Source organism: Gopherus evgoodei, chromosome 3 (genome assembly GCF_007399415.2).
Source record: "Gopherus evgoodei ecotype Sinaloan lineage chromosome 3, rGopEvg1_v1.p, whole genome shotgun sequence".
NCBI classification, from domain to species: Eukaryota; Metazoa; Chordata; order Testudines; family Testudinidae; genus Gopherus; species Gopherus evgoodei.
The window spans coordinates 16,063,541-16,076,103 of NC_044324.1; the positions used below are offsets into that span (position 1 = coordinate 16,063,541).

At 42.9% G+C, this 12,563-nt stretch overlaps 1 protein-coding gene across 2 annotated transcripts in view; it reads right to left on the reverse strand.

Moving 5' to 3' along the window:
• INTS9 (integrator complex subunit 9) overlaps positions 1–12,563 on the reverse strand; it is an 83,433-nt gene that overhangs the window by 56,834 nt on the left and 14,036 nt on the right. For both annotated transcript variants that reach the window (XM_030555177.1, XM_030555178.1), the window contains 3 exons: positions 10,227–10,289; positions 2,612–2,751; positions 375–461 (listed from right to left, as the gene is read on the reverse strand). In XM_030555177.1, the coding sequence (XP_030411037.1) occupies positions 375–461; positions 2,612–2,751; positions 10,227–10,289 (290 nt within the window). The remainder of the gene's footprint in view (positions 1–374; positions 462–2,611; positions 2,752–10,226; positions 10,290–12,563) is intronic.

Here is a 12,563-nt window from a genome sequence, read left to right on the forward strand (position 1 = left end):
CTACTCTTAACTATGCATACAAAATCTGGATACTAGGATGAAGGGCACATTAGAGATGCATGGGTAACAGTTCAAGCCTACTCTCATTTACACCAGTTTACATCAGGAACCACTTCTGTAAAGTCAATCGAATTAAACTAGTGTGAGAGTAGAATCAGGCCTTCGTGTATTAGGCACACGGTTTCCTAAGAATTAATTTGGCTAGTTGTTTGGAAAAAGACACCAGCATGCAAAATATCAGAAGAGAAACAATATCCACATTTGTTTCAGGATTCTTTTTCTGGTTATATTAAGGACTGCAAGTCCAGCAATGGAATCATCATTCCAGTGAACTTTTGACATCCACTGTAGTTAAAAAACAAGTTGTTCCTTACCGCTGCACTTCCTTATTCTTCCACAAGGAGGCAGACTGAGCCTTTGGCACACGTTCAATAAAATTCACCAGCTCTTCCATGAGAAGTCTGCAAAGGAACTATTATTAGCATTCAACAAAAACACCACAAATTCTCATTGCACAAAATTAGGATATTTCACTACAGTGACAGTCACTGCATTAGTTACTAACATACTGCATAAAAATTCATGGCTGGGGTATGTTTTTTTTTTTTAAAAAAACTCTTTGTTATAGGCTAAAACATGAAAAAAGCCACACCATTCCAGACTTCCAGGGTCAGAATTTCAGATTGTATAAATCAATATTACTTCATGGAAGTCAATGGAACAATGCTAGATTATGCCATCTGAGGACCTGCCCACAGACTTTTGGCTCATCTAAAAAAATGGAAGGACAGTGGACATTACTATATTTCTCTCCTGTTACACTCACAGATGTTAAGGTCAGAAGGGACTATGATGATCACATAAGCTTAGGGTTGGGTGACGTGTTCTAGAATACAGGCTAGTGTTACAACACGTTCATCACACAATCATACAGGTTAGAGATGGAAAAGACGCATTAGCTGATATCTGCCCAGCACTTTGAAGAGGTCAAGTGCAATGTTAGTGTTAAGTCTTATACCCTGCAACTTCAGGATGCAGTCTTCAAGATAGAGGCTGTATCAGGTATTAGAGTGATACTACATTTGAACTAACCATTCAGATCTCAAAAATTTATATATGCTTCCTTTATGAAGAAAAGCTGTAGGAGGATGTTTCCCAGAATATACATATATATTTTACAGACTGCAGCCTGTTACTTTTTAATATTTGCCATGTTATTTCCATTCTGGGCTCAGTAAACACCAGGGTTGGAACAGATTATTTAGGAATAGTTAGTTACGCTAATTTGTGCCACTTTGCATTTTGTTATGAGCATCTTTCCCAGACCTGAAGAAGAGCTCTGTGTGGCTCCAAAGCTCATCTCTCTCACCAAGACAAGTTGGTCCAATAAAAGATATTACCTCACCCTTCATATCTCACAAATATTCTGGGAACAACCCAGCTACAACTACACTGCATACATTAAACAGTTTCAATCTGGCAACCGTTACTTGCATGGATGAATCCACTGAAGTCAACAAGACTACTGGGGGAAGTAAGGGCTGCAAGACTGGGCTCTGCAGTAACCTTTACAGTGTTGCCACATCTTGCAATTTTGTCTTGAGTCTCATAATATTTGACTTTTTTTTCCCCTTAAAGTCTCAGCAACGGGAGTCATGCAATTATGGGAGACTGAGTTTTCATTCTAAAATAAGCAAGTTTCTTATCCTCATGGTTGTGGAGCAGAGCTTGCAAATGTGACATCCAAAGGCCCAAAAACCAGGAGGCAAATGAAAAACCCTCTAGTTTATTGGGTTTTTAAAAATCTCATGATTTTCAAAGCCTAAACATCATGCTTTTTTAAGGCTTGAGGTCAGCAATACTGGATTTACACTGCTGCAAGTCACAATGGGTCTACTGGAGCTGCCTTGTTTTGGGTGCACTATTGCCCTGAGTCCACACACAGCACTCACAGTAGGGCCAGCCACAGAGCTTGGAAAACACTGAGTCATTACATTTTCAGCTGTAAAGACTTGGTTAACTTTCCACTATTGCCTGAAAGCCTCTTAGGAACATAAGATGCCACACCCCTACCCACACTGTCCTTTATATCTTTTCCTTCGTAGTGAAGGGAAAGAATTAGAGCAGTGGTCCCCAACATTTTCATCTGGCGGGTGCCAGATGAAGGACCGTGGTGGCGGTCAAGCATCTGCCGAAATGCTGCGGAATTTTGGCAGCATTTTGGCGGCGATGCCTCTCAGTGACGTCACTTGTCGGCGGCAAGCGGCGTCATCGAGAGGTGTCGCCGCTGAAATGCCACCGAATTTCGGCGACATTTCGGCAGATGCTCGACCGCCACCACGGCCCTTCATCTGGCGCCTGCCAGATGCAAAGGTTGGGGACCACTGCTCTAATCCTTTCCCTTCACTACGAAGGAAAAGATATAAAGGACAGTGTGGGTAGAGGTGTGGCATCTTATGTTCCTAAGAGGCTTTCAGGCAATAGTGGAAAGTTAACCAAGTCTTTACAGCTGAAAATGTATTGACTCGGCCAGGACGTGGGCGCATTTAGATGCCCCCGTGGGCACCATGGCGGGGACCCCTGGATTAGAGAATATTAAAGGGCTTTTTACCTGCCAATCTGTACAGTGGGCTCAGTGGCATACACCGTTCCAGTGAATCCAGTATACTCTGTGATGTAGGGCAATGCCATCATACAGTGATAGTTTGAGATCAGGATGACATCTACCGTTGACAGGTCTAGCAGCTCGGTCTGAAAACAGAAGGGAAAGACAAGTGACCTGTAAACTTTGCAAACACAGTTTGGGAAACTAAAGCAAAATTGTTTTTCCAAGTATTTACACATTTTTCATTGTAACCTGATGAACATTTAACTATTAAAACAGGGGCACGTAATGTCTGTGGGGACAGTTAAGATTTTCCATGAGTTAATATTTTTAAAAAACCTCTAAGTTACTCTCTCCTTTGGGTTGCTCAGGACATCCAGTCTTAAATTTGTCTGTCTTAGATGTTGAAATTGACAGTTAGCTGTAAAGACTTGAGTATTTATGGTTGCAATAAATTCACATGTAATATTACTTCTCATTATACAATTAGTACGTGTTCATCAACGTGAGTGAACATTTCACCCAATCACCATAGGACTATCCCACAGCCACCTATTATGGGGTTTCTTGCATTTTCCTCTCCAGCAGCTGGTTGGCATTGCCCACTGCTGGAAACAGCATAGTAGACTAGATGAACACCAGTCTATCAGGAAATGACAATCCTCCATTCCTACACTTCACACACTAAACATTGTCTTATTTAACATCTTTATCAGTCACAATGTTTTCCATCAGAGATGTGACACTTCATCAGATACTAAGAAACAGAGGTAGAGTCCAATTTGTTTTTATGTGAAAGTTACAGTAATGGGTCAAAGGAGGCAAAGGAGAAAATTTAACACATGAAGGAATTTTAATTAGAGATATTTACTGGTAATGCTAGAATACAAATGGAGTCAAGTCAGACATTTACAAGACATTTGACCTCTAACTCAGTTATTATAGAGCAGCTAATGGGATTCAACAGTTATCAAGCATAGATTATCCCATTACAAGGCTTGGTCCATCGATCTGAATAAAATGGACGAAAAGTAGGTCACAACTTTCCAGAAGCCTGACCCTAGTGTTCTAGTGACAAATTTCTGATCTCAGATCTCTAGCTCTCATGCTTTCAGCCCACGATCATGCACGAAGTTCCAGGAGTATCTTCAAAGTGCATCTCATGAGGCAAGGAATGGGCAGAGGGAATAAGAGCAGGAAGAACCACCTCGGGATACAGAACACACATGATCCATTTATCTTTCTAACCTCGCTGGACAGAATCATAAAAATGTAGGGTTGGAAGGGAGCTAAAGAAGTCATCAAGTCCAGTCCCCTGTGCTGAGGCAGGGCCATGTAAACACAGAACATCCCTGACAGGTGTTTGTCCAACCTGCACTTAATCTCCACAACCTCCCTTGGAAGCCTATTCCAGAGCTTAACTACTATTAGAATTAGAAAGTTTTCCCCTAATATCTAACCTAACTCTCCCTTGCTGCAGATTAAGCCCATTACTTCTTGTCCTACTCTCATGGACATGGAGAACAATTGATAACAGTCCCCTTTATAACAGTTCTTAATATAACTGAAGGCGTATCCGGTCCCACCTCAGGACATCTTCTCTCAAGATGAAATGTGCCTGTTTTTTTTAAACCTTTCCACATAGCTAAGGGTTTTTCAAACTGTTTACCATTTTTGTTGCTCTCCTCTGGAGTCTCTCCAATTTGCCCACATCTTTCCCATAGGGTGGCACCCAGAACTGGACACAGAACTATAGCTGAGACCTCACCAGTGCCAATTAAATACCATTATGCCTAACTAAGGCTTCTACTGCAGCACTGAGGGCCTGTTTCTTCTATGAATCTAATCCTCTATGGATTTTGTGCTTTTCTCAAACCCTGTCTTGTGCGGGGAAGCCCAAGCTCAATGGCAGTTTATATCATACAAAAATCGAATGAGAAGTGAACTTCAGTGCTGCGCATGGATCCAGCCTGGAGACTCATCAGAAAGGATGAGGAAGATGGGGAAGCTAAAGGACCAACCGTAGAGCCCCAGTGCTTCAGCTGCTCACCACATTAGGAATATTCTGTATATAAATCAAAGGGGTGCAACAAAGAAAACAAATGCAAAGGTGTAGAAAGTATGCACTACGGAGCTCCTGTTAAAAAACACCTATGAAACACAAAGTTGGTATTTAAATGTAGGAGAGACTCAGACAGTTGTCCAAGGGGAGTGAGTGTTGTACCCTATGGCCCACAATAGTAAAAGCCTGCTCTCCTGCCAAGTCGTTAGTGTGTGATCCTTAAAAAGGTAGGCAGTGTCTGAGTGCAGAGATCCAGTCTAACAAAGAGGTCTCAAATTATATATATATATATATATATATATACACACACACACACACACACACACACACACACACACACACACACACCCCTTATACAAAATTAAAGGCTTTAAAATAGGGCTGTCAAGAGATTAAAAAAATTAATTGTGATTAATCGCACTGTTAACAACAAATACCATTTAAATATTTTTGGATGTTTTCTACATTTTCAAATATTGATTTCAATTACAACACAGAATACAAAGTGTAAAATGCTCTCTTTATATTTATTTTTTATTACAAATATTTACACTGTAAAAACCAAAAGAAATAGTATTTTTCAATCCACCTAATGCAAGTATTGTAGTGCACTCTCTTTGTCATGAAAGTGCAACTTAAGAATGTTGATTTTTGTGTTACATAACTGCATTCAAAAATAAAACAATGTAACACTTTAGAGCCTACAAGTCCAATCAGTCCTACTCCTTGTTCAGCCAATTGCTCAGACAAACAAGATTGTTTGCTTTTGCAAAAGATAATGCTGCCTGTTTCTTGTTTACAATGTCACCTGGAAGCGAGCACAGGCATTTGCATGGCACTGTTGTAGCCGGTGTCGCAAAATATTTACGTGCCAGATGCACTAAAGATTCATATGTCTCTTCATTCTTCAGTCATCATTTCAGGGGACATGTGTCCATGCTGATGACGGGTTCTGTTCGATAACGATCCAAAGCAGTGCAGACTGACGCATGTTCGTGCTCCACACCTCAGCCCTCTCAGATTTTGGAAGGCACTTAAAAATCTTAAATCTTGGGATGAGTTCCGTAGCTATCTTTAGAAATTTCACATTGGTATCGTCTTTGCATTTTGTCAAATTTACAGTGAAAGTGTTCTTAACAAACAACACGTGCTGGTCATCATCCGAGACAGGTATAACATGAAATATATGGCAGAATGCGGGTAAAACAGAGCAGGAGACATACAATTCTTCCCCAAGGAATTCAGTCACAAATTTAATTAATGCATTATTTTTTAAATGAGCGTCATCAGCATGGAAGCATGTCCTCTGGAACGATGGCTGAAGCAGTAGAGGCATATGAATCTTTAGTTCACCTGGCACGTAAATATCTTGTGACACCAGGTATAACAGTGCCATGAGAACACCTGTTCTCACTTTCAGATCCCATTGTAATTAAGAAGCGAGCAGCATTATCTCCCATAAATGTAAACAAACTTGTTCCTTTTAGCAACTGGCTGAACAAGAAGTAGGACTGAGTGGACTTGTAGGCTCTCAAGTTTTACGTCGTTTTACTTTTGAATGCAGTTATGTAACAAAAAAACCCTACATTTGTAAGTTGCACTTTCATGACAAAGTGATTGCACTACAATAATTATATGAAGCGAACTGAAAAATACTATTCCTTTTATCATTTTTACAGTGCAAATATTTGTACTAAAAAAATATAAAGTGAGCGCTCTAAACTTTGTATTCTGTGTTGTAATTGAAATTGATATATTTGAAAATGTAGAAAAACATCCAAAAGTAATTAATCAATTTCAACTGGTATTCTATTGTTTAACAGTGCGATTAATTGCAATTAGTTTTTTTTAATCGCAATTAATTTTTTTGAGTTGATCGCGTGAGTTAACTGAGATTAATCAACTGGCCCAGATGAAAGTCAATGAATCATTTAATATGTAGCCAGTCAAAGAATGTAGAGTGCTGTCACAGGGAGACTGGCCCCTTTAAGGGGGAAATGGGTCTAGTTCACCTGTGAATAGTTAGTTGTCTCCCAACAGGGCCTGATAGAGAGCAGATGCCCTCTATAAAGACACAGAGCCCAGCTGAGAAAAGGAGAAGCAGGAATCTGGTGAGTTGCTCAGAGAGAGCTGCACGAGATCTGAGAGAGCAGTAGGTCAGAGCTGCTGGGGCAGAAAGAGAACAAATGAGATGAGCACAAATGGAGAGAATGGCCAGAACTGAGAAACCTACCAGGCAGAAGGCTTGTGCAGAGACCCTTAGGTCAGGGGCTCTCGAACTGTGGTCCATGAGCTCCACTCAGGTTGCCTGTGGATAGTTCCCTCTAAGGGGCATCCCTGGGCAGCCGCACACGAGAGAATGAAGGGCTGCCCAACTGATTAGTGGAGCCGCGCAGGGTTGGCTCCACTGTTTAGGTGCCTGGACCCTGGAGAAGATGCACATGTAAGGTGAGGTGGTGGCCTTCGGGGAAATAGGAGGTACATGGGGGGGCAGGAGGGTGAGAAGAGGTGGCAGGGGGAATTTGGGACATGCAGGGCTGCGATGGACAAAGAGGCAACTTTCTTCAGCTTAATGTCTGCGGCTGCTGGAGAGAGAACCCCCTCTTTCGCAGCCCCAGCTCAGGGACTGCCATGGCGGGGGAGAGAGGGAAAAATCCCACCTTCTTCCCAGCCCAGGGGCTGCCACGGTGGGGGACAGAGGGAGAAAACCCCCCTCCTTCCCAGCCCAGCTTGGTGGCTGCCATGGCAGGGGAGAGAGGGAGAGACACCCCCTCCTTCCCAGCCCAGCTCAGTGGCTGCCACGGTGGGGGAGTAACTACTGATATTAAAATATGAGTTGTGTGTTTATTTGTAGGAAAAAAACCCATTATTATTATTATTAAGTATCAGAGGGGTAGCTGTGATAGTCTGGATCCATAAAAGCAGCAAAGAGTCCTGTGGCACCTTATAGACTAACAGACGTATTTGGCACATGAGCTTTCATGGGTGAATATCCACTTCATCATCCACGAAAGCTCATGCTCCAATATGTCGGTTAGTCTATAAGGTGCCACAGGACTCTCTGCTATTATTATTAAGTTTTTTTAAATATAGTATTTTTATCTAAAGCGCTTTACAATCATTAGCTAACAGTACAAACAACATTTGGAAAGATCATTAAGCGGTCCGCCAAGACCCTCAGCAATTTTCAAGTGGTCCGCGGGGGGACGGGGGTGAAGGGTTTGAGAACCACTGCCCAAGGTAATGAGTCAGAGCAGGCTGCGCCCAGAAACAAAAGGCTTGATCCTGGAGGGAGGTTCTAATGAATCATAGAATATCAGGGTTGTCATCTAGTCCAGGAGGTCATCTAGTCCAACCCTCTGCTCAAAGCAGGACCAATCCCCAACTAAACCATCCCAGCCAGGGCTTTGTCAAGCCTGACCTTAAAAACCTCTAAGGAAGGAGATTCCACCACCTCCCTAGGTAAACCATTCCAGTGCTTCACCACCCTTCTAGTGAAAAAGTTTCTCCTAATATCCAGCCCAAACCTCCTCCACTGCAGTGAGCAGGGGTAGGACTCACAGGCGAAGGGCTTGGGGAGCAAAACATTGCAGGGCGCCCTCTCACAGAAAACCTGAGATGTAGGCTGCAGAAGAAGAGTTGCAAGCAGCACAGAGAATTACCAGAGGTGGAGGACCTCAAATAGGGAAGCAGAGGAAGTAGGGAACAGAGTGCACGTTGACTGTTAGGTGCAGAAGGCCACCGTGGTGTACAGATGGAGGACTGCTGCATTTTAACTTTTCATACTATTCTATTTCTGTGTGGGTGAGATGGCTGTCGCTTTGATCTGTGGGGGAGATGAGCAATTTGATCGGCTCTGGGGAATGTAGAGGAAACAGACACAGGACATGCCTGTACCACTGCCAGACGGTGCCCTAGTGGGGGTTGAGTCCTGTTACAGGTGTACATAATGCAATCACGGTTGGGCAAACCAACAAAGCAAGCATGCAGTGTTCTGAACAAGTGGCAGAGCAGCCTCACAAAAAGGATATTCCTGTGGTCAGATTTGTCACTGTGGGACAAAATAAAGGCGCAGACTTCACTAGGAGAGTGAACACTTTTGTTCCACAGCCAACACAGGGCTGTTGGAAGTTGTAAGCAGAAATGATACCTAAAGCTTGCTGCCTCTGCAAAAGTCCCCTCAAAAGTGAGAGCATGGAAGGAGAGCGAACTTCCTCTTGTGATCTAACCACAAGCAAGACTTCTTCTTTACTGGGACCAAGGATGTCATAGCTTGATACATTCAGCTGGCAATATCACCCAAGCAGTCTACCAAAGGGGAGGGTTTGCAAGGCAAGAGATATATAGTTGTATAGCACCAGCATTACACCAGTAAGGCTTTATACTTGTTGAGAGACAGTGAAGCATCTCAACAGAAGCTGCCTATAAAATCCCTAAAATGGTGTCACTATCGTCTTCCACTTATGACTAAGGAGCATCAGATACACTGGCAACAGCACTTACTCATCAAAGCTACAACTCCCTGTCAGTCACCAGACAGCTGCAGCGCCATGTTTACTCCAGTCCAGCAGTATCATCAGAAAAGCCAGCTGACCTACATCTAAAATGAGCAGTTGATCATTTGTGACCCTGACAAGTATGGTCTCAACTCTAAAGGAAGGCTGGAAACTAAGTCTATGTAGGACATTGGTGCCAAGGACACCTGGAGTTGAACAGCCACTGCCTTCTGCATCACCATCCATAAGAAGGTTGTTTGGGTGTTTAAAAAAAATAAAATAAAGCGACAGTAACCGCCAAGCATTCTGGTCCTTGAAGTAGGGGCATGTTTCTGCATGTCTGAGGTACCAAGCAGCGTCCCCATACAAAGTTGATGACATGGCTTGTCAAAAACTGCACGAACCATCAACTTGCTTTTAGCAATTGATGTGTCAGAAGCTGCAAGGGGTGCACTTCAGGTAATCAGCAGGCCAGGGACATTGATGTCAAAAAACGGAAGATGACCCGAGCAAGTTGAAGTAGTCTGTTTAAAGACCAGGGCTCTCAGTCAAAAGACCTGGAAAAGTCAGCCCAGAGCTAATCCTATCTTTATACTTCAAGAACACAGGAAACTTAAATCAAGTGAAGGAACTTCTAATGGAACAAGAGTGAGGCTTAACCAGACTGCAGGCTACGCAAAAGAGTTCAGTTAGGCCACATCATGAAAGTTGCTATGGTCAGAGACAAGTAACTTTTCTTTGCTTCAGTCACAGTTATGTATGTCTGAACATGCATTCACTGTCACATACAGCTTTGCCGTATCCTACTGCCCTTTTTTATGAGGCTTCATATGCCAATGTAGCTTCTGTAAGTGTCTTTGTATCCTACTGTCAGATGTTAATTCTCTCTTGAGTTATCTTGCGCCAATCTCCTAAAATAATGGTCTAGTAGGGCTGTTTGTATCCTTTCTGCAGTGTCACAAATATCAGAGGTGTCTTATTATCTCAGAAGTTAAAAAAAAAAAGTGTCACGGGATACTTGAATGGAATACTATTTCTGCATTAGGGTTCCAATGAAACTCACCTCTGGCAAACAGAATTCAGGTGCAGAGTCTACAAACACGTGGCCAGAACATTCCTTTAGTTCCTATAAGGAAAAGGATATTAATAGGCAAGAAGAGATGACATAAAAGCAGCTTTTTAAACTCAAAGCTATACAAATTAAGACTTCCCTCTAACATGGTGGATTTTACCTCTTCAGATCCATTGCTGGCTTTTCATTACAACAGCTAACTGCCAACTTTTTATTACTTTCATCCAAGAGTTGGCAACCTCTGGTAGGTGGCTTGCCAGGGTAAGCACCCTGGCGGGCCAGGCCAGTTTGTTTACCTGCCGCATCGGCAGGTTTGAGCGATCACGGCTCCCACTGGCTGTGGTTTGCCATCCCAGGCCAATGGGGGCAGCGGGAAGTGGCGTGGGTGACGGATGTGCTGGCCGTGGCTTCCCGCCGCCCCCATTGGCCTGGGACGGCGAATCGCGGCCAATGGGAGCCGTGAACGGCCAAACCTGCTGACGCGGCAGGTAAACAAAGTGGCCCGGCCCGCCAGGGTGCTTACCCTGGCAAGCAGCGTGCCAGAGGTTGCCGACCTCGGCTTTAATCGCTTATTTTCAGTTCTAACCACTCTTTTCTGGAAAGGGGGTTTTGCTAGGGTTGCTTTCAACAGGAGATGAGGCTGTTCAGTACTTCAGGGGATTGGAACATTGGTTTGAATGAGGTACCGTAACAAACACTAAAGGAGCTCCAGCATGCAAGGGATTCATTGCTAATTACATGGCTGGGGTTATGAAAGGAGAGGTAAAGGTGGTGCAAAGGCAGCTATCATAGCAGGGGGTCCTCTTCCTTTTCAGCTGGCTGAAGCTGGAAATGCCTTGGGTGGGTATTTCCTAGCAATACAAGTAGGTTTACTGTGGTTCTGAGTTCTGTCATTTGGAAATAAAGCAAGCCCCAAAGAACAGGATGTGATGCGACATCTTGTTGGAATTTGTTTTTCCTTGTGTGGCTGGAAAGGCTGCTTATCAGCTTGCAGGCCCATTAAAACATTTTACAGATTTGGACGCCAGTCTGGCATTAATGGCAACGGGATCTGGCCTTTAGCTCATATGTTTGAAGCATTTTATCCAACATCTTTTCTTGATCTAAGTTTTGTGTTGCATTTCCTGTTAGATTTCTTCCCCTTTGATCTCTACTGCTCTATATTTCCTGCTCTCCCCACCAGTCCAAGACAGCAACATCTGAAAGTTTAGCCAAAGGAAGAATCACAAGCTTCAAGGTTATGCATGTGCAAGGTAAACAAAAGTGACCTCAAACTTGATCCTAGTAACATCTTGCAAGTTGTAAGTCATCCACAGACCACCTCCTCTTAAAATACCTCTGTTTATTGTCCCAAAACGAATGGTTTCAGCCAGCTTTGGAATGAGATTCAGTCTTCAGTTCTAATTCTTAATAGTTATGGTGCACTTGAAAACTAATAAAAAATGAGCAATTACATCTAATGACAGAAGTCTCCTAATGTCATCTTGAGGGAGTTAAGAATGATTAAAACTAGATCAGGGTGAATTTCAATGTCTCTCCTGGACTTAAATAGGTTTTATAACTGCATCCAGAATAATGCTACAAGAGGGTATATGTCCACCTTACATGACAAAATACCCTCCTTTGACCCTCACTCCCTTCTTTTCCAGCATCAGTAAGAGTATTTGTCATTCAAAGCAGATACAGTGGTCAAAGCAAGAGTAGGGGATGCCGCCTTTGAATTAATAAAATATGACCTCGCTCTGACACTGCATTGGTTTGAAGAACCAATGGTTAGTTGGTTTGAAGAATCTTTTGAACAAATACAATGCCAATGGAACTACAGCAAATCATACACTGTACAAGACACTGATGTGATATCAGGTCTGCGGGTTCTTTGGACAGGATACAGTATCTATGGTAAAGAAGAGATGCGTGAGGAATTGGTTGTGACAGACATTCAGATGGGCATTTGTTCTGGAAGGCAGTGTGGTCCAGGACACAATGCTAGGAATTAGGACAAATGGGTCTACTCCCAGTTCTCCCAACTCATTGTGCACAAGTTACTTAGGTTCTTACTTACAGCAGTACTGAGCATCAACAGCTCCCATTGATTTCAAACAGAAGAAAATCAGACCCTTAATCTATGAGTTTCATTTCCCCATCAATCTTTTCCTACCTCTACAATTCGACGTGCCTATTATTAAGGTTCTGATTTAAGGTATGCATGAAGTCAGAAAAGGGAACAATTAATAGTGTTGCCCATGTGTATTTAACCTGCATCTGCCTACTTTACAAACATTAAACGAGTTTATGCCTGTTTCAGCTGTGGGAGAGTAAGCTGGATTC